This window comes from Volvox carteri (assembly GCF_000143455.1).
Source record: "Volvox carteri f. nagariensis unplaced genomic scaffold VOLCAscaffold_39, whole genome shotgun sequence".
Lineage (NCBI taxonomy): Eukaryota > Viridiplantae > Chlorophyta > Chlorophyceae > Chlamydomonadales > Volvocaceae > Volvox > Volvox carteri.
Window position 1 is genome coordinate 265,420 of NW_003307582.1, and position 20,409 is coordinate 285,828.

Here is a 20,409-nt window from a genome sequence, read left to right on the forward strand (position 1 = left end):
GGTTGTAAAGAATGTGATGGCGCGTACACCCTCACATGCTTTCACCCTAGGCGCCACAGCACCTAGACATGGGGCCATGGGGTCCTGGCGCATCAGGGTACAGCTTAAGACTCCGAAATCCGTTGGTTTCTTGCGCAGGCACTTGCCCAACATCTCCTCCACGAATCCGGGTGAGATGTGGCATGACATGGCAAATGGGTTGAAGGGGGTGGGGAGGGTGTTGGCGCCGCTGGGCACCTTGCGGCACACCGATTCGCAGCACGTCAGAAAGGATCTAACACTGACGAAGCGCGTTGTCTTTTGGACCCGTTTCGGGTTCGACGTTAGGATTGTTATGGAGATCGTGCAGTTCACATACGGATAGTTCTATTGGGGCGTCTATGTCTTCCGGAAGGAGGTTGGATAGGTCGCGTTCATTTCGTTTCTCATCACTCGCACCGATGCCGGAATTCGGACTGCCATCTTTGACACGGTGCTGGTCCACCTTCCTCGGGTTTTGTAACCTTGTTCTCATTGGGGCCGCGGGGTACACACCTCCTGTAGGCAAGCGCATTGACTTCGTACAGTACGGCGATGTCGCGGCGCAGTACGCGGACCAGGTGGCGCCGTACGCAGGCGCGTTTGGCTGTACATTGGGTGCAGGAGGGGGTGGCGCTGTCAGCGGCGGCGGGTCTGGATCTCTGGGCCCCTGGTCCGGAACGTTGTTCCGCTTCCCTTTGCGCTCTGCGGAGTTGGCTGAGGCGAGCACCATTTCGAAGCAGGTGAGCTCGCGAGGATGATTCGAAGTAATCGGGACGTGGGAAGTAAGATACGACGAAACCATCAGGGCATCCCCCGCACTGCCTGGAGGGGGTTAGGGGGCGCTCCTCGGGGCATGAATAACTCAAAAAGGAATGAATAAAAAATGAACAAAATTCAGAATTCAGAATTATGAATAAACATTGAACTTGAACCCATGCATGCAGATCTACACAATCGAGTCCATCCGCACGCTGTTGGAGCAGCTGGCGACCGAGTCCTTTCAAATCCTGTTGTTCCTCAAGCACATCTCCCGAGTAGAGGTACGACAGCGGCTGATGGCCGGCCCGGGATGCGAGGCTTGGGGAGGGGCATATGAGTCTCAAGGCGTCCCAATGCGAAATATGGGTGAGCGGGTAGACATGGGAAAGCGATGTACAGCGGTTAGGTTACTGCACACTGCACGGCAATCTCTACGTGGTGACTTTTTTCAGCCATCCGCCAGCTGACCTCTACCTCCCCCGTCTCCCTTTCAGATCCACGAATGGGCCCCCGACGCAGCCGCGCCACATATCTTGTTCTCTTGCTACGTCAGCAACCTCTCCAGGGAGGTAGCCTGGGAGCGAGGCCTCTTCGCACGCGTCAGCAGAGACCGTCCATCCCAGCAGAACGTAGATCAGGCGGCTAGTGGCGGCGGCGGGATCCGAGTCCCGCTGCCGGAAGTACTCGCTAGCTATCGACTGGAGCTCCTGCGCGAGTGGCACGACGGCGGCGGCGGCATCGGCGCCGTCGTACGGCGGCCGGAGCGCCGGTCGTACATCATTTCGCAGATGCGCGGCGGCGGGGAAGCAGCGGAGATGGCGGAGCAGCTGTCGAAGCTGTTTGGCGCGGTAGTAGCATGGGGCGCGGTGGCGGCAGATGTGACGACGGTGGCGGGTGCGGCCGGCGGCGGCGGCGACGCGGCGGCGGCGGCGGCAGCGGGCCAGCTGGAAGACGGCCGCGCCTTTTGCTTCCTGCCGCTGCCCATCCGCACGGGGTTGCCGGTCCATGTCAACGGCTACTTTGAGCTGTCCAGTAACCGCCGAGACATCTGGTGAGAGGAGATACACACATATATACACATATATACACGTATGTTATATATATATGTATGTTATGTGCGGATGAGGTTGGCACGTGGGAGGCATATTTGGGCAGCAATCGGATATCAGGCTGGAGAACATGTAAATCTATCTGTTAGGGGGCGTAAGGGACGGGCGTTGGAGCAGCTTGGGTGAAGGCAGCTGTGGGCGGCCGGGTGGGCGGACGTACCCTTGACCGGGTTGCTGACTAGCCAGCGCAGCCCACCCAGCAAGGTCGGCTGAACACCGCGTCGTCCTGGATCTCAGTGGAGATCAGTGGAGATTTACCCCCATGGTTGCAAAGACTTGCACGTTTTACTGTGACACAGATACGTCCCTGCGACAGTGCCGCCGAAATGCTGCCGTTGAAACCACACGCATAATGGGTTGAGTGGGCCGCTGTCACTGTACGGCAATGCAGGTACGGCGAGGACATGACCGGCAGCGGTGCACGGCGCGCGCAGTGGAACATCCAGCTGCTGCTGCGGGTCATCGCACCCGCATACGTGGCGGCGCTGACGGCAGCGGCAGCCGTGCTGGGGCACGGAGAGGCGTACGACAGGCTGTGGCCGGCGGCGGATGTGGCGCAGCCTTGGCAGTCGCTCCTGGAGGAGTTGTGAGTTGTCAACATACTTCGTGGGGGCGACATGCACAGGAGAAAGAACTGGAAGTCAGTTGGGGAAATCAGTTTTGGTCATTTAGGTTGGCCGTTTCTGTTGAGGTCGTTGAGTACGACCCGTTAGTGCGCTGACAGTGCATTGAATTACCGAAGCCACCTTTAAAGGGTATCCGAACTCAAGGCGTAGCACACACATATGTAGCCCTGCTGAATGTCTTACATGGATTCCATCGAGCCTCATCCTCCCTAGGATGCCATATTGATGCCATTAGTGCGTTAGTCCCGCACCTGTCTATCGCCCACGTCGTTACCACTTGTATTTCGTATCCATCATCGTAGTCCTAGCGCATGCAGTCTTTAAGGCTGCGCCCCAGGCGCCTGAACAAGATCCAACCTCGTCCTCCTAGCGCCTTCTGCACGTCCCATCATGTCCGTTCCCCCGTCATCCCGTCTCTCGGCACAGCTTCCGCCGCGTAGCCGACATGGCGCTGTGCTGGAGCACTATCCGAGGGGGCTGTTGGGTGGCGCCTCGATCGGGGGTGCTCCGAGACCAGGTCGTGGCGGCCAGCCCGCCGCTGGCGGCGGCGCTGGTGGAGGTGGCGGAGCTGCCGCTGCTGGAGCTGCCGCCGGGCGTGGGGCAGCTGATGTTGCGACACATGGTGCGTACTAATGCGTTGCATGGTACATTGGTGTACGGCAATTGTACGACGTGTGCATGGGCTGTGCATATATAACGGCAGGTGCTGGCAGATCATGCTGGAGCCTCAGAGCGGGCTGCACGTCAGCATCTGCCTTAACTGATTCTCCCTTCGCTGCTTCCGTGCTGCCTGTTGCGTGGCTGGCTGGCTGGGTATCCGGGACTGATGCTGGGGCGCAGGCACCCAAGCCGCGCGTTTGCTCGCCTGCGTTGGCCCGCCAAGCGCTGCTTGCGGCGGCGAAGCGGGCAGCGGTTTCGGAGCCCTCTGCGGATGCTGCCCTCCGCGCTCATGCGCCCCTGCTGCTGGACTACTGCCTGAGCGACCTGATGCCGTACATAACGGCGACGCCAACGCCGTCGCTGTCGCCAGTGGCAGCATCTGGGGCATTATGGTCTCCGCCATCTCCGGCGTCGGCTGTGGGGGCGACACCAACAGGAGCTACTGCTGCTGCAGCTGCTGCAGCTGGTCCGCAAGCTGCCCAAGCGGGTAGGTGCGCATCGCACCATTGCAGTGCTGTAGGTGCCGGCATACCGCGCGTTCGCAGGCAGCCACACATGTGACATGTGCCCGCCGCCGGTGGTCTGCACCACCGTACGGTCTTCGTCTTCCGTTGGCATCCCCCCTCTCCCGCACTTCCACACTCACCCCACACAGGTCGTCATGCGCTCCCCGTTCGCCCTGTATACCGTGTCTCCGTGCCCTACCCCCTTGCCGCAACCCTTGGCCCCCTTGCCCCGGCCCCTTTCCCTGCGTATACTCTCTGGCCCCCTAGCCCTTTGTCCCTGAGCCAAAAGGATTCTCACCTCCGAGCCTCCTCCTAGGCCAGTGTTTTCTCCAAACTCGGTATCATCCTTTTGCGGGTTTTCCTATGTGTCCGTTCTCCATTTGCGGCCGCAGCTGCCCAGCTGGTGGGCTTGCGGCTGCTGCCGCTGCTAGACGGCACGACGGCCACACTATGCGCGGCCGTGCCAGGCGGCAAGCAGCACCCGCAGACGCAGCAGCAGTCATCTCCGCAGCACCGAGGCGGCCACCCGGCCGCACCTTACCCCAGCTGCTTCCTGCCAACCGCTGAGGAGTGTACGCTGCTGGCTCGGGCAGGTGAGTCGGAAAGAGGAATGGCGGGGGGCCCCGGGACGCTTCTATTTTCCATGGGAGGTTTTGGAGGGTGTTCTAGGTTGGGTCAGGTAGGGATGGAGCTGGGTAGGGATGTGAAATTATGGCGACGGGCATGCAAGTGACCCCCACACAGCATGATTACTCATAGGGAATGCGGCTGCGAAGAGGCGACTGCAGCTTCCGTGTCGCTCTGGAGTATGAGATTTATGTTTTGTTTCCTTGCCATGAGATGCCATGGCTTGCAAATACCTCGTCGACTGTGTAAGTCACAAATTCGCGGTGGCTTTTTATACCGTCAGGTAGGCTATGTCGCCCACTTATCCAGATGCCTTGGATGTCCGGAGCTCGGGATTACAACCCGCACCGCATGTGTGTCCCGTGGCGCGCATGCAGGCGGGCTCTTGGTGGACGCCAACGAACTGAGTCCTACGGGCCGCTCCAAGCTGGAGGCGCTAGCCGCAGCCCGGGTGCTCAACTTTGCGAAGCTGGACTCCCTCGCCATGGCGGCGGTGGTGCTGCCGCAGCTGCTGCCGCCGGCCTGGCTGCCAGCGCGTGCCGTCGGTGGCGCGGCTGCCGGCGGGCGAGTTGTTGACTGGGAGATTGATCCGGCGGGCCAAGCGGCGGGTGTGGACAGGTGCGGCGCGACGGCGCGCAGGGGTCGACAAACGGGATGAGACTCGTCTCCACTTGCGTCGGTCACCTCACTTCGGTCCCAAACCTGTGCGGCTCCCGGTGTCGCAGTTGTCCCTCGCAGCCTCGTGGGCTTCACCCATTCTTGCCATGTGGTTGCTGCTTCTATGTAGCACTGACTGTGTAGCACTGACCGTATGCGATGCCATTTGGCTTTCGTTTCGCAGGGAATGGCTGCAGCTGTTGTGGCGCTGGCTGGCGACCCACGGGTCATTGCCCTGCTTCGTGGGCCTGCCGCTGCTGCCTATCCTGGGCGGCCGCCTTGCGCCCTTTGCTGACGCAGCCAGTTCAATCTCTGTGCTGCCGCCGGCAGAAGTCGTACAGCGGGCCGCTGCAGGCGCCGGCGGCAGGGTGGTATCGACAGCGGATGGCGGGGTCGGGGCTGCGGCCGACAGGGCTGCGCAGCTTGCAGAGCTCTTGACGCAGCTTGGGCTACAGATTGTGGATCTGGAGACCTTTCCGGACTTGCCGGTTTCGGAACTGCTTCGAGGAGGCCATGTGCACCGATGTGACGGACCCGGCATCCTGGCGGCATTGCAGCGCCTATCGGCGGCGACGCACCATCCGCAGGCCGGCCGTACAACGCAGGCGCCTGTGCCGCAGCCGGCAGGAGGGGGGCCCCCGATCGATGGCGTCGGCGAACAGCCGGCTAGTGACGGCAATGGCCGCGGGCGGCCTGTGCTATCCGCTGGCCTGGCGGCGAGGGTCACTGCGTTGGCTGCTGCCGACAAGCACCTGCTGCGCAGCATCTTGCTGACAGAGGACTGTTTGACGGCGCTCACGGCGTCGGGTCCCTCCAGGAGCGCTACATCCGCCGGCAAACCGGCACTGCCGCAAGCCGAGGCGCGGGGCCTGCTACAGCTGCTGGCGGCTCTGCCTATCTACGAGTCGGCAAAGGGAGCCGGCGCGGCCGCCACCGCCGCCGCCGCCGCAGGCAGCAGCGGTGGCAGCGGTCTGCAGGCCGCTGAACCAGTGTTCATGGCCTTACACGGCAGCGGAGGAACGTGCTTTCTGGCCCCTCACGGTGTGGATGTGCGGGTGCTGGGGTCATTGCACGGCAGCATCTTTGTGGTGGCGGCGTCGGAGGCGGAGGGCCGGCTGATGGTGACGTATTTGGGTGTACGAGCAATCACGGCCGCGGAGGCGTTCCGGTGGGTCCGCCTGATGCGAGCAGCCGTTGCTACTTCTGCGTCCTTTGGTGTGTATTCTCGTGTCTTGTCCGTGTCTTGCCAACGTTGCTCATCCGTCCGTCTGGTTTTTGTGATTCGTAATGCCCTCTGACCCCCCTTCTTGCGTGCAGGCATCACGTGCTGCCAGGGCTGGTGTTGCTGCCGGGTGAGCTGCGCAATGCCACTGTGCTGGACATGCTGCGTGGTCTGCCGCAGCTGAGCGCTCAGGACCGCGGTTTCGGAGCATGGCTGGCGCAGGTGCCCTTCGTTCCCAACAACAAGGTATGGTGCATTGCGGCCCGTCGGCCTGTGTGGACTGAGTCTCGCGCCACAAGCCACGACGTGTGCTGCAACGCGCTGGTCACGCAGGTGCAGCGCCTCATGGTTTCTTGTCGAGGCCCGGGTTCGGCTTTTAATAGGCTTTGTTAATAATCACAGTCCTCTGTAAACTATCTTCTGGCGTTGTATACGTACATGGCATGGGAGCTGGGGAGGTCGAATGAGGTTCAGTGACTGAACGTGTCCGTGTGCTTTTAGGCGGTCTACCTTTGGAAGGTCGCATCGCTGTTGGATCACCTTAAATGATTCCTTTAAGAGCCTCACACCGCACCCGCGCAGGGCGAGCTGCACACGCCAGGGGAGCTGTACGACCCACGCAATCCAGATCTGGCCGCTCTGCTGGATCCGGAGGCGGACTTCCCCGCAGCATCGCTGCTATTGCAGGCCGCGGGATCGGCATCTTCTGCCGCCACCAACGGCGGTGGTTCGACCGGCAACGGTGGGGAAGCGTCAGGAGGCGCGCCGGCTGCCGCCGCCGCCAGCAGCACCGACGAGGATGGCGCCGGCGACGCATCCTTGGTGTTGTACATGCTACAGCAGTTGGGCTTGCGTACGGCAGCCACTCTTGACACGCTGCTACAGGCGGCAAGGTTTGTGGAGCGGATTGCGGATGCCGCTGCCGCCGCGGCGGTGGCGGCAACGACAGCCACGGCGGCGGCGGCGGATGCTCCGGAGCGCCCGTCGGCGCCGCAGGCGCCGCCCGTTGCCGCTTCCACAACGTCTGCTGCTGCTGAGGACTCGGACATGGCTGTTGCACGTGGCAAGGTGGGGTGCTGTTTGAAATGTGCATTGGCATGGACATTATCGAGGAGACACCAAGCCTTCCATAATACCTGGGAGATTGTTTTCATTATACCCGAATCGGTTCTGGCACAGCTCATCCGTTAAACCGCACCTGGGCGATCACTTGCACACCAAAGCAAAGCCCCCCCTATCTAGGCTTGCAGGCGCCCCCTACTAGTGAGCTCTTCCGCCCTTCTTCTCACTATACACACAGGCCCTCCTCGCTTACTTGGAGGCGGAGGCGGGCCGCATCATGGGCCCCGTGGGAGCCTCACCCGCGCCTGCGATGTCGGCCTCCGTCGGGGCGGCGGGTACGACAGGCGCCGCCGGTGCCGGCAGCGGCGGAGGTTCCGGCCTCGGGACGGGTGGCGGAGCGCGAAGATTTGCAGCGGGGTTGTTTTCCAAGGCGCGGGAGCTATTCGGACAAGGCACCCAGGAGCAGCCGGCGGTGGCGGAGGTGCACAAGTGAGAGTGTAATGCAGCTGTAGCGCAGGGGAGTTGGGCGAAGAAGGGTATTCATAAACAATATTGCCTCGGTAGGATTTGTGGATGGGGGGACTTGCAAGCAAGAGACATTCCTTAGCGGCTGGTTTGCTGTTGCTGCCGGTACGCCGAGTGGACAGATTTGGGGGATGTGGCTGACGAAGGCATCACAGGACATCCGGCTTCGGGGCGCAGGGGAGTTGGGTGCCGCATCACACCATCTCAACCATGGGTAGCCACCTAATCAACGCTGATGTACGTCAGGGCTACGGTGGTGAATAGCCCTAGGTCGCCTCCTCTGTCGCGGTCACAAAATTTCGAAGGTCTTTCACGAATGCTGATGTGTCCTCCCCCTGCCTCCCATTACGCTCCCTTCATACCCCCTCATACCCCCCGCTGCGCCTGCTGCCCTTCCTCCCTCCATATGCCGTGCTGGACATATGATTCTCGGCTCCACATCGGCATTAACAACCGGCCCCGGTCTCACCCTATACGCACACACACGCGTGTGCCTCTTGCAACAATTATACTTACACACGTAACGTTCCTGCATGCGTGCATGCATGTACAGCTTCTGGCAGGAGCTGGCGCGAATCCGGTGGTGCCCGGTGCTGCAGGACCCCCCCGCGCCCGGACTGCCCTGGCCCGCGCGCCACGCGGTTCCCCGGCTGGCGGCCCCCCGCACCATCCGACCTCCCTCTGACATGTGGCTGTGTAGCAGCTGCATGTTCCTTGTGGATGGGGAATGCAGGTGGGAGCGGGGCAGGGTTGGGTTGGAGTGGGTCTGGGCCTGTACGGACCGCAGCTTGGGCTTGAGCGCCTGTTGGTGGGCTGGTAGTTTAGGGTGTTTAGCTTTTGGCTTAACGGGGAGTCCAGTGGCGAACAATTTTACGAAGATGTTTTTGAATGCTACGGTTTCTTTTGGTTTATGGTACAAGACTGTTGCACAACATATAACGCCATTGTGCGGAATGCATTTAGCGCGCTTGCTCTAGTTTCGCCGTCGAATAACGTTGTAGCTCAGGCGACGTAAGTGTGCTTAGGTTGAGGGAATGGTGGCTCTGTTCTGTTTTCCTGCAAAGTTGGTTTGCGTTGTGGGGGTGCAGGTCCTCGGCGCTCGCAGCGGGTCTGGGCTGGAGCGGTCGGCTCGGCGGCAGCGTGCTGGCACAGCAGCTGCTTCAATTGGGTGAGTGACGGGATAGGCAGGGAGAGGACGTAAACGAAGACACGAACACGAATATGCCTCAGGCAGACGAACACGAATATGCCTCCTGGCGGAAGGCCCAAGGAAAGGGGATGGCGGGTGGCGGAGGAGGGGCACATGCGGGGTTGCCATGAACGGGTTGAGGGAGGGTTGCGTGGAGGAGGGTCAGCAAGGCGTGGATGTAGCTCCCTAGGAGAGCGGGCTGTCCCCTCTGTTGTTGCCGCTGTGGGCTTGAGGGGTCTGAGGCAGAAGGGGGGAAAGGACGCCACGGAACGTGTATGCATGTGCGTCCTTTCCGCATGTTCTTATACGTAGTGCACCCAAAATGACACGGGCTTTGCGGCCCACATGTCGTATATGCCCTTGTCCGGCAGGGGAGATGCACACGCAGGTGACAGACCCGGCGCTGAGTCAGGTGCTGGCGGGGGTGGTGCCGCTGCTGTACCGCTCCTTGGCGGAGCTGGGACTGCACGAGGCGCCGGTGGCGAGGGGGCTGCTGTACGGAAGCCGTTGCGTGTGGGTGGGCAACGGGTTCGCGCCCGCCGGCAAGGTCGCGTTCAAGGTGGGGCGACCTGTTCGGCGTCCAAAGGGGCGGTCTGGTGTCTTGCGTGGTGAGGAAGGATTGGCGGGTCAACATGCGTTGAGCATCACTGTGACCTAAGTGCACGCCGCGTACGGTACACCAGCAGCCTGCTGACCACGGTACTTATCAAGCAGTGGGAAGGGCATATCGGAGGTTGGGGAGCTGTCCGCTGCCCGCCGCCGGCGCGTCAGGGCTCCGGTGCGAATGTGCAAGCTTACAGTGGGGGGGGAATTCAGCCGATAAGGATGCCGTATGCCATACACACCTCGCAGGGCTCCCTGGACCTCTCGCCATGGCTGTACGTCATGCCAGCCGAGCTGGCCCCCTTCAAGGACTTGCTCCTGTCGTATGGCGCAGCGGACGGCTTCTCTGCCGTACAGTACTGCAGCGTGCTGCAGGACATGGCCGAGGCGACGGGTGCTGTCGGTTCTGCCAGCGTGTCAGCGGCGACGGCGGCGGCGGCGGCCAGCTCGTCGCCAGCTCTCCCTCCGCCCCCCCCTCCGCCTCAGCCGCTTATGGAAGTCCAACTGGGCCAAGTGGTAGCAGTAGCGCAGGTGCGGCGGTACGCAGTGGCTGGCCTGCGAACACGGAAAGATCCGACAGACAGACAGACGGACAGACAGACATGTTTAGCAGGTGTCTTGGTAATGAAATAGAGGGAATCTGGGGACGTTTCAAAGTCACGTCATGAGGCTGACCAGGTGCCGTACACGTCTTTCCAGGCCCTCGCCGACTTGACCTTGCCCGCGGGCGCCATCATCTACCTGCCCGACGAGCGCGGTGTGCTGGCGCGCGCTGGCGACCTAGCCTTCAACGACGCACCCTGGCTGGCGGGACAGGTAAAAGAGCGCTTGCGCCCGTGGCATCGTGCCAAGCCCACCCGGCCACCCATGCGCTGCCTGGCCACAGCACTGCTTTGCTGTCCTCCCTCTCCCTCCTGCTTCATCGCCCCTGCGTGCTCTTCACCTCATCAGAGGAACCCACGTCTCCGAAACAGCGGGCTTAAACCTGTGTTCCCGCCACCGCCACCGCTGCCTCTGCTGCCGCCGCTGGGTCCCCTCGCGCCGTACGCCGTCGCAGCCCTCCGCGGCGTCTGTGCGGCTGGTTCACCCGCGCATCTCCGCGCATGTGGCCGCCCGGCTGGGTACTCCTTCGCTGCGGCGATTGCTACTGGCTGCCTCTGCGGACTGCATGGCGCTGGGGACTGTGGGCGGAGCGGAGGCTTTTGGTCAGAGTGAGGCGCTCACCACACGGCTGCGGCACATCATTGCGGACTATCCTGAAGGACCAGGTGGGGCATCGGCAGTGTTTTTAAGAAGCCTAAGCCGCGACAAGGAAGTGGCTTGCTTGCGGACATGTCACGTGGGCGTGTGTGTGTGTGTGGTGGGGGGGTGAAGACGAACCACAGACGACGGGGTGGTGGTGGGGGAAAGTATGGGATCAGAGGGTGGTAGGTGGGGTTGGGATGGAGGGGAGGGGTGGGCCACGCGGGAGTGTGGGCTTGTAGCCCTCTGTCTGTTGCACCCGGACCATGGATTGTTGATCGCCGAACCAAACACGAGTTGAAGTGTGGGGTCCAGACACGTGTGGGAAAGGCCTTTCCCTCCACCCCACCCCAACTCCTCCTTACGTGCTACTTCCCCCCACCCCACCCTGGCAGCAGCTTCACTCGTTCGTGGTTCGTCTTTCCCCCACCCCACCCTTTCATCACAGGCGTGTTGATGGAATTGTTGCAAAACGCGGATGACGCGGGCGCCACCTCCCTGGAGCTGTTGCTGGACGACACCACCTACCCCGCGAGCTCTATTTTGTCACCAGCCATGGCGGTGTGGCAGGTAGGCAGGTGGGGATGGGGGGTGGAGATCGGGTGCGAGGGTGGTGGGGCCTGCAAGCACGGGGGCTGAAGGCAAGAAAGTAGACCCTGGCGTGGTCGTGGCGGCGGTGGGAATGAGGTGCTGCTAAATAAGGGCCGTTTTCGCCTGGGAAAACACCCCACCTTAGCGTGCCCTCTCGGAGGGCCTTGGGGTCTGAGGTTCATGGCCCCGTACACTCCCAACCGTTGAGATGAATCTGCAGCACGGCCACGATGCTGTCTCCAAGCGCGCGCACGTCCGGCGTTTTCGCGCATTGACAAACCTTGGAACTGGTTTTTGCAAACAGCCATTACACTGGGGCTTGCCGCTGCACTATTCACAATGCAGCCCTCTATCATCCTGCACGACCTTCCTTGCAGGGTCCCGCGCTGCTGGTGGCGAACGACGCGGTGTTCAGCCCCGCCGACTTTGCCAACATCTCCAGAATCGGCCAGGTAAGCGAGATGGCTGCCTGTCGGGCTGCTGCAGCACCCTGGCCCCATTCCGCACATTAAAGCCGCACGGAAAAAGCACTGTCCGCTGCACATGCTTCACAAAAAAACAGCTTCGTGTGCTGCTCTGTTTTCCATGTTTGCCATGTGACGTGAAATTCCGACCTGCGCGCTTGGGCCGGCTCTGGCCTGGGACTGTGTTTCCCCGGGGCTGATTCCCTGCAGGACTCCAAAGCCTCGCGTCCCACCTCCATTGGCCGGTTCGGTCTAGGTTTCAACGCCGTGTACCACTTCACCGATCTGCCCTGCTTCGTGTCCGGGGACTACCTGGTGATGTTCGACCCGCATGCCAAGTACCTGCCGGTATGATGCCGGGCTGGTTGGGGCCGGCGGGATGCGGGGTTGAAAGTCTTGCGTGTTTATTTGCTCGCTTTACCCCCATTTTCTCGCCTATGATACCCCCTCGGCTCCACCTCGCCTCGCCTCAGCCTCGCCTCGCCTCGCTTCCCCACGTCGTCTGCAGGGCGTCAGTGCGGCCCAACCCGGCCTGAAGATCGCCTTTGCGCGCGCACAGCTGCTGCAGCAGTTTCCTGACGCCTTCACACCCTTCACCCACTTGGGCTGCAACATGCAGGAGAGGTTCATGGGTGAGTGAGAGAGCCGGCGCGGGGGAGTGAGAAAGCGGCGGGGGATGAGCCGCAGGGCGTTTGCTAGATTTGCGGCCATCCTAGTGGGCCCCCTGGGCTTCCCCATTGGCCGCAATTGTGGTTGCTGACTGACTGCCCGGGGTCAGGGCTCCGTGCCCTCACGTCCACTGATGCGACGTCCTCCCATTCACGTCCCTTCACGTCCCTTAACGATTCCCCACTCTCCATCCCTTCTCTCGCGGCTCCTCTCTGCTGTGCTCTGTCTTACCGGTCGTGGCCGCCGTGGAACCAGGCACCCTGTTCCGCTTTCCGCTGCGCGGCCCGGCGGCTGCTGCGGCGAGCGACATCAAGACAACGCCGTGCAGCCCGGAGGACGTGGCGGCGCTGCTAGAGAGCTTCAGGTGCGGAGACCCTCTGGCCGGGTTTAGGAATGCCAATGCTTCAGGACAGCAGTAAATTTGGCGACGTGGCCTAACGGATCTAGTTCGCAGTACGGAGCTTGCGTACGGCGCACAGCCGAACAAACGATGAGGCAGCTGTAGTGAGGTCGCAATGAGGCGGAAATGGCATGTGTCTTAGTGCTCTGGATTCTGGATGGAGAGCACTCGCATGTGCCCATGGAGCTGTGTGCAAGCGCATCACCAAGCATTTTTAGCCTGGTTCTGTTTTTGCATCTCCCGGCCCCCACCACAAACACAGGCGCCAGCTACCCGCCGCACTGCTCTTCCTCAAGAATATCCGCCTTGTAACTGCCTACTACCGCTCAGCGCCTTCACCGCCCGCTGCTGACAGCGGCGGCGAGGCGTGCCTGCAGCTGCTGTTCCGGGCGAGTCGGGAGATGGTGCCACCCGCGGGAGCGGCTGAGACCGCATCACTAGCAGCGGGAGGGGACGGAGGTGCTGAGGCTGCGGCTCTGCAGCTTTCCGTTTCGGAGCTGTCGGGCGCTGGGGAGCAAAATGGGTTGTTGCAGTCAGCCATCACCAGGTGAAGCTGTCGCGTGTCAGATGTTCTGCCGCTGCTGTTTTGTGAAACGTAAAGTACTTGGCAGGCTTACCCTTACTAAGCGTCGGCTCTTAACCGTTTCTCCAAGTCCCTGTCGGAACGTAATCACGTGACTTGATAGTAACGTATTGTTTGGCGCTGGCGCTGCCAACTCGCCTCCGCCGCCGCAATCCTCGGGGCCGTCAGGTTTATCGCTGGGAGCGCTTCAGACCCCAGCGACCTGGCCTCCTTTTACAAGCGCCTCGCCAACACCAGTGCGACGGGGTTGCCCAGCGAGATGGGGCTTATGCAGCTGCAGATGGAGACAAATTTGACGCTGCCGCCAGGCGGCATCGCTGCTGTAGCCAGTGGCGGCGGCGGCGCTGCCTCCGCCACCTCCGCTAGCAGTGCAGCGGAAGCGTCGTCTAAGCCAGGACATCGCGCAGTGCCCGGGATGGTTACGGAGCGATGGTTGGTTTGCAATGCCCTGGGAGGAGGAGGCGCGCGGGATATGGCGCTCAAGTCGTTCCGAAACCACAGCACAAAGATGGTCCCGTGGGTCGGTGTCGCAGCACGTGTGCCATCGGCCGTCGGCGGTGCCGTCGGTGGCGAAGTGCTGGCGACGGCCAAAGGCGACGCCGGTGGCGACGACAGCGGCGGTGGGCTAGACGGCCGCGCCTTTTGCTTCCTGCCGCTGCCCATCCGCACGGGGTTGCCGGTCCATGTCAACGGCTACTTTGAGCTGTCCAGTAACCGCCGAGACATCTGGTGAGAGGAGGTACTTATGAGGATGGGGTTTTGGTTCTGCCAGGGCCCAAGGGGAGAGGGGATTCGCCGCACTGCAGAGAGGAGTCTGTGCCTCCGCTGTTATTTTCAGCCTAAGAACCAGCGGCTGTGTAGTCGGGAAAAGGGAAATTTAAGACTTCAGCGATCTCTTCCTTGGCTAAACTCTAACCATCGATGCGGCCCTGACGGATGTCGTACTTACCGGACGCGAAATTGAAATGGCAGTTCAGCAGTATGTGATGTAATGCGCCGTGTTGCTGCGTGTTTCCCTCCCTGCGCCTCCAGGTATGGTGGCGACATGGCGGGGGCCGGTGCGGCCCGTTCCAGCTGGAATGTGGCCCTAATGGCGGATGCACTGGGCCCCTGCTACGGCCGGGTGCTGGTGGCGGTGGCGCGGCGTGTTGGGCCGGGCCAACAGCTGTACCGGTGAGCTGAACTGAGATGTGCTGGTGGCCTCCGCCTCCGCCCTTTCCGAATGCCGCTCAGTCGTTTCTCTACCTTGTTGGCAGTTCTCGTTCTGCTGTCCCGGTGGATGGCTCTGCCTTAATGCCCAACCTTGTCTTCACATGCTTTGACCGTCTCTGCTGAGTCTTTTTTCCGCTGCGGTTTCGCGACCCCCTGGCTTGGCTGGCGAGAACAGGTTGCTGCCCTCCCTGGAGACTCCTCAGCCTTGGTCGCACCTGGTTTCGGCGCTGTATCAGCACCAGCTGGGGCAGCTGCCCATCGTGTGGACCCGGACCCGGGCGGGAGACGGCCGCTGGATTACACCCACGTAGGTGATAGTGGTGGTGATGATGTTCATGATGATGATGATGATGATGATGATGATGTTGACGATGATGATGTTGATGTTGATGGTGGGGGAAGGCTGTGATTTATGATGTATCGCTAGCCATCATCGCAGTGACCATTGTTGGAATACTTTGGGAAGAGTCGAGATAGTCACCTCGGCCATAGCCATCTCCATTACTATGAACACCATAGTCGCATGAGCAGAGGGAGGGAGGGAGGGAGGGAGGGAGGGGCTGCTTTGAAAGGGGGCTGGCGGAGCGACGTTGGGCGGCAGAGGGACGCACGCGGCACTCCGCGCTTGGCATTGGACGTGTTACTGCGCACGGAAATCTCAGAGTGCCGCAGGGTTCAAGGAGTGTCCGCACGTCACCAGGGCCACTGCCTTCAGCCTGGAAAGCCCGGCGAGTGCCCCGGGCATCCGTCGTATCTGTGTCTCCTGACCATCTGACCCTCGTAACCGCATGACGTGCGTGCCGGCGTCGTGTCCGCTTTCCTCTCTGCAGTGCGGCCCTGTTCTCCGACGCCGCCTGCGCCGCGGAACCCTTGCTCCGGAACCTTCTGGTGGCGCTAGGCATGCCGCTTGCCTGCGACATGCCACCCGAGGCGGAGGCTCGCCTGCTGCGAGGCGTGCCCTCCGCGACTGCGGTCGAGCCGCAGCACGTACGGCGCCACCTGGCGAATATGCTGCGAGCCGCGGGCGGCGACAGCGCGGCGGTGGGACAGCAGATCACAGCTGCCGCCGCCGCTGCTGCTGACGCTGACATTGTGGGCGGCGGTGCGCCGCAGCATAAGGCTGCTTCTGCTACCATGGGGGGAGGACAGTTGCCGCAGCCGCTGGCGGAGGATGCTGGCGGAGGTAAGCTGGCTCCGCTGACGGCGGCCGTCGCCGCGTTGTTGCGGTACTGCTTGTCGGATTTGGACGCGTATGCTCCCACTCCTTCTTTGGCGACGGTGGCGTCGGCAGGAGGGAAGGCGCCGATTGGGGCCAGTGGCAGCGCCGGCGGCCAGCAAGCAGCTCAGAGCCAGCAGCAGAACCAGCAGCAGCAACAACAACAGCAATTGCAGAAGCTGCAACAGGAGCTCGACGGTTTGCCGCTGCTGCCGTTGGCAGATGGAACTCTAGGGCGGCTCCAGGTGGGGTTGCTGGTGCTGGTGCTGGTGTTGGTGCTGGTGCTGGTGGCACACGGCGTGTTTGTATGTGTGTGCCGTGCACGTCTAGTTGAGAATCCCACCGTGTGGCGTCGGTGGTAGGCACCCCTGAGGGGAGCGCATCCCCGCAGGAGCGTGACGGCGCAGGGGTTCGCATGCTCGACGGTTACAAGGGGCAGAAAGGTGCGTAAAAGAAAAAGCATCACGTGCAGTCCCGAACCGGCGTTCCTGTTGTGCCTTTGCCCTTTTGCCCTTCCGCAGGTTACGCACCAAGGTGCTCCTGCGTCCGGCAAGTCGGCGCGCGGGCGGAACTCAGCGCCCGCACCCGCACACGTGTACGTTTTGACCCATGGGTCGTTGGAGCTTGAAATGCTGGCGGGGCTACGCAACCGGTGTCTGGCGCCGGGGCTGCCGGGGCCCCTGGTCGAGAGGCTGCAGCGGGTAAGCAAAAGGCCGGGGTATGTGGGACGGACGTGGCGATGTGGTGTGGCGGTGGGCTCATGGCGGAGTGTTGGCCATGTCGCAGCTGACGGTGAGACGTAGCCCTCGAGCTGGAGTTCTATGAAGGAGGATACCTCCCGAGTTACCAGGGAGCGCAGGCTAATAGTTTCTGCGTTTGGGATAAGTTCCTGCAGTTTGATCGTTGGTAGTTTGTCGTTTCGGCTGTATTAGCAATCTCCCGTCCGCGCGTTTCCTCCCTTCCGTCTGATGGCTTGGCGGGACGACGGCCGTTTATTGTTTTTGTAGTTTTCGCAACCCTAATGCCTGCCCTCACCTTCCAGGTCGTCGACTTGCGGCTCTTCAACGTGCAGCGCCTCTCCCCCGCTCTTTTGGATTCCACTCTCCTATCGCTACTGCTGCCGCCCAGCTGGCAGGGCGCGGTGGAGGTGGAGTGGGCCCCAACCCCAACATCGCCTTTGCAGCCCCAGCAGCCGCAGCAGCCGCAGCAGCAAGTACCAGTACAAGACCCACAGTCACCGCCGGTACTGCTGCCGCCGCCATCGCCCGGACCGACGGCGGAATGGATTCGCGCGCTGTGGGCCTGGCTAGCCAATCGTGAGGATGTACTGCAGCTGGCGTCGTGGCCCGTGCTGCCGATACAGGGCGGTCGCCTGGGGACATTGCAGGAGAAGTCGCTGGTGCGTGGAGCGCATATGGGGTGCATGCTTGCGTGCTGGCTTGACCGGTGTTCAGTCACCAGCGTTGGCGCTTGTTTGGCGTCGCGCACTTTACGTCGCTCAGGGTTTCCAGGCAACCTTCAAAAATATGTGACTAGCCAAGCCAAGCATGCGAGTAAGAGCGCCACGCCTCCCTTCTGCTGCCGCTTGTGACCTCGGTGTTCCCTTGTGTTGTCTAATTTTTCTATTGTTTGCCGAAGGTTCTGCGCGAGGGCGACTGGACGGAGGGTGTCACTTCCGCGTTGCTGCGGCTGGGTTGCCGCCTTCTGGACACCGCACTGCTGGAGAAGGCGGCAGGGGCGGGGGCGGGGGCGGCAGCATCACCTGCGTTACAGGTGCGTTGCGGTATAGCGCTAGTGCGCTATCCTCGCGCTAAACAGCGATTATGTTAGCCCATAGGCACGCCTTACACCCCTGCACCGGGTTGGGAATTGTGAAAGCCCAGTGTCCAGGGCGGAGCGGCGTGCACGTGTGATGTGCTCCTTGCAGTCTGGTCCCCCCGTCCACTGCAAGCGTCATGTTGAACATCCTCCGGTTCGATCCGCCCCCCTGTGTTTTTCTCCCCTTTATTAACCAGGCCTGCGTCCAGCAGCCCAGCCTCTCAGGCGTCATGGCCGCCATTGCGGCAGCCAAAGCGCGGGGAGGTGGACCTGGCCAGGTTCAAGCCCAATCGCAGGGACAGGCCTTAGGGGCCCTGAGTCGTGCGGGCTCCAATCAGAGCTTCACAGGCGTGGGCCTGGCCTTAACTGGCGTGGGCGGAGACAGGGTTGGGGCTGGGGCTGGGGATGCTGTCGACCGTGGCAGGGGGCCCCTGTGGCAACCGCCCGCTACTGCCACAGCTCGCCCCACGTCGGGGCCAATGGCCGAGCCATGGTCTGTGCGACTGTCCGGCCTGACGGCGGTGGAGAGGCGGCAGCTTCGGAGCTACCTGCTACAGAGCCGCTGGTTTACGGGTGAGTGGGTACCTGGGTGAATGGGTGGGCCCTTCAAAAAGAGGTGCGGCGAACGATTCAATAACCGGAGGAATGGTTAAAATGTTGTTGGCTTGTGGCGAGTGAGCTTGTTTAGGAAGGGTGGCTCACGCGGCGGTACGACATGCGCGCTGTGCATGTATGCGCTGGGAAGGAGGGAGTAACTCCTAGATGTATTTCTGCTGTATTCGATGCGTATGCGATTTCCTTACTGGTTGAAACCAGGAGAGCTGCTGGCGGAAATTGGTTTCCCTATCCCAATTCCTCCATCATCCCTTTACATCCAACCCCGCACGATTAACAGTTCCTTCGTGGCCAATAATGTGCGCATGTATACATGCATACGTGCAGGTTCCACACCGCCGCTCGCCCAAGAAGGACTGGACTTGTTGCGCTCGCTGCCAATCTTTGAAGTCTTTCCGGACCCGGTCCCAGCAGCCTCAGCTGCCAAAGCTCCACCACCACCGCCGGCGGAACCCGCCCGCGCCGCCGCTGGTTCCTCCGCCTCCGCTTCGGCGCAACAACAGCAACAGCAGCAGCAGCAGCAGCAGCCGTCGCAGCAGCAACAACAGCAGGCGGCGGCGCAGCTGCAGCACTTCACGGCCCTAGATCCGAAGCGCCACCGTCTCGCACCGTCGGATACAGACCCACGGGTCCTCTCCTCTGCCTTTCTCCGCGTCGATTCCCCGGCCGAGGAGGCCCTCCTGGAGCGCCATCTGGGCGTGCCTCGCCTCAGCCACCCGCAGCTGCTGCAGCAGCACGTGGGTCCGCGGGCTTCGGAGCTACCTCGGGATGCGCTGGGTACCTACGTGGCTGGGCTGCTGTGCAGGCTGGCGGAGGTAGCGGGGATGTGGGGATCGGCGGCGAATGTGGAGGCGCAGGCGCTGCGTCAGGCGTTGAGGTGGGTGTGCCGTTGTTGCGGTGTAGCTTTTTGCTGTTTTCTGAGTGGAATTGGGAGCCAGCCTAATCTGTGCTTCTGCGTGTCAAGCTGGACGCCTTGCCTCGCTGCTACCAGCATAACTTATGCGACATTTTTATCCTAAAAGCCTAAAACCCCACACCCAAAAAAAAACCGAAACGTACGACCTCTTTGTTCTCATGATTTTTCTGATGTGCATCTTATTCCCTCCCTCACACTTTTTGCCGCGCAGTGAGCACCCGCTCATCCCCACGGCAGCGCCCTCTGGCGACCTTCGTCGTCCATCGGAGCTGCACGACCCACGTCTACCGGTCCTGACGTCGCTGCTGCCGCCAGACAGCGCCTTCTTCCCAGCGGCTTCCCTGACTGTGCCTGCCGCCGCTGGCGCCGTGACTGCCGCTGGGGCGCCGCCGTCGCGGCTGCTGGACGCGCTGGGCTTCCTCGGCATGGCGCGGGCTGTCGACCTTCGGGTACTGCTCACCGCAGCCAGAGCCCTGCAAACGGATCACGCAGCATGGGCCTCAGCTTCAATGGCCTCCGTGACGCAGGCGGCGGCGGCGGCGGCCTCGGCGTCGTCGTCGGCGTTGTCGGCCGTGACGGACGCATCGCTGCTGTCACGCGCACGGGCATTGTTGCAGCAATTGGAGCTGTGGGCAGGGCAGTACGGCAGCAGCGGCGGCGGCGCCGGCGCCAGTCCTGGGAGAGAGGAGGATCCTAAGAGGGCGTGGGAGCAGCTGTCGGGTCTGAGTTGGTGCCCTGTGTTGCGGGAGGCTCCGGAACCGGGTAGGGGGATGGCGGGTGGGGTTTCTGGGCGCGTGGGAGAACTCCCCGCAGCGGCTGGGACCTGCGCGCGGGTGGACAACAGCACGGATAACGGGCTAGCGAGCATCTGAACGCCGACACCGACTGGTCGTCCGTCCGATAATATGCTTTGGCGCAGCCTTAGTCCCCAAGCCCCTTCAGTCAGTTGCCTATGGTTACTCCTTGCAGCGAACGTGGCATCTCCCGTGCCGACTCTCTGCGTCCCTGCAGGCCTTCCCTGGCCGTCAATGCCGACGCCCTTGCTCGCCCCACCGCGCCTGGTCCGGCCGCCGGCTGACGCGTGGCTGGTGGGCGCAACCCTGCACATCCTCGAGCG

The 20,409-nt window shown here is 62.1% G+C and overlaps 1 protein-coding gene across 1 annotated transcript in view; it reads left to right on the plus strand.

Moving 5' to 3' along the window:
• Nucleotides 1-20,409, plus strand: part of VOLCADRAFT_118510 (uncharacterized protein) — a gene marked incomplete at both ends in the record, with an annotated part of 39,020 nt that overhangs the window by 1,802 nt on the left and 16,809 nt on the right. The window contains 39 exons of the mRNA XM_002953843.1: nucleotides 139-170; nucleotides 544-761; nucleotides 966-1,061; nucleotides 1,275-1,831; nucleotides 2,281-2,475; nucleotides 2,942-3,137; nucleotides 3,546-3,666; nucleotides 4,074-4,274; nucleotides 4,686-4,926; nucleotides 5,150-6,133; nucleotides 6,283-6,520; nucleotides 6,770-7,255; nucleotides 7,488-7,738; nucleotides 8,328-8,507; nucleotides 8,863-8,942; nucleotides 9,335-9,522; nucleotides 9,816-10,097; nucleotides 10,266-10,382; nucleotides 10,624-10,834; nucleotides 11,257-11,378; nucleotides 11,777-11,851; nucleotides 12,074-12,211; nucleotides 12,372-12,495; nucleotides 12,788-12,896; nucleotides 13,195-13,479; nucleotides 13,684-14,244; nucleotides 14,548-14,688; nucleotides 14,903-15,034; nucleotides 15,558-15,910; nucleotides 16,019-16,188; nucleotides 16,465-16,644; nucleotides 16,986-17,090; nucleotides 17,127-17,342; nucleotides 17,582-17,716; nucleotides 17,959-18,025; nucleotides 18,221-18,334; nucleotides 18,704-19,253; nucleotides 19,504-20,054; nucleotides 20,304-20,380. Coding sequence (XP_002953889.1) covers nucleotides 139-170; nucleotides 544-761; nucleotides 966-1,061; nucleotides 1,275-1,831; nucleotides 2,281-2,475; nucleotides 2,942-3,137; nucleotides 3,546-3,666; nucleotides 4,074-4,274; nucleotides 4,686-4,926; nucleotides 5,150-6,133; nucleotides 6,283-6,520; nucleotides 6,770-7,255; nucleotides 7,488-7,738; nucleotides 8,328-8,507; nucleotides 8,863-8,942; nucleotides 9,335-9,522; nucleotides 9,816-10,097; nucleotides 10,266-10,382; nucleotides 10,624-10,834; nucleotides 11,257-11,378; nucleotides 11,777-11,851; nucleotides 12,074-12,211; nucleotides 12,372-12,495; nucleotides 12,788-12,896; nucleotides 13,195-13,479; nucleotides 13,684-14,244; nucleotides 14,548-14,688; nucleotides 14,903-15,034; nucleotides 15,558-15,910; nucleotides 16,019-16,188; nucleotides 16,465-16,644; nucleotides 16,986-17,090; nucleotides 17,127-17,342; nucleotides 17,582-17,716; nucleotides 17,959-18,025; nucleotides 18,221-18,334; nucleotides 18,704-19,253; nucleotides 19,504-20,054; nucleotides 20,304-20,380 — 9,079 coding nt within the window. The remainder of the gene's footprint in view (nucleotides 1-138; nucleotides 171-543; nucleotides 762-965; nucleotides 1,062-1,274; nucleotides 1,832-2,280; nucleotides 2,476-2,941; nucleotides 3,138-3,545; nucleotides 3,667-4,073; nucleotides 4,275-4,685; nucleotides 4,927-5,149; nucleotides 6,134-6,282; nucleotides 6,521-6,769; nucleotides 7,256-7,487; nucleotides 7,739-8,327; nucleotides 8,508-8,862; nucleotides 8,943-9,334; nucleotides 9,523-9,815; nucleotides 10,098-10,265; nucleotides 10,383-10,623; nucleotides 10,835-11,256; nucleotides 11,379-11,776; nucleotides 11,852-12,073; nucleotides 12,212-12,371; nucleotides 12,496-12,787; nucleotides 12,897-13,194; nucleotides 13,480-13,683; nucleotides 14,245-14,547; nucleotides 14,689-14,902; nucleotides 15,035-15,557; nucleotides 15,911-16,018; nucleotides 16,189-16,464; nucleotides 16,645-16,985; nucleotides 17,091-17,126; nucleotides 17,343-17,581; nucleotides 17,717-17,958; nucleotides 18,026-18,220; nucleotides 18,335-18,703; nucleotides 19,254-19,503; nucleotides 20,055-20,303; nucleotides 20,381-20,409) is intronic.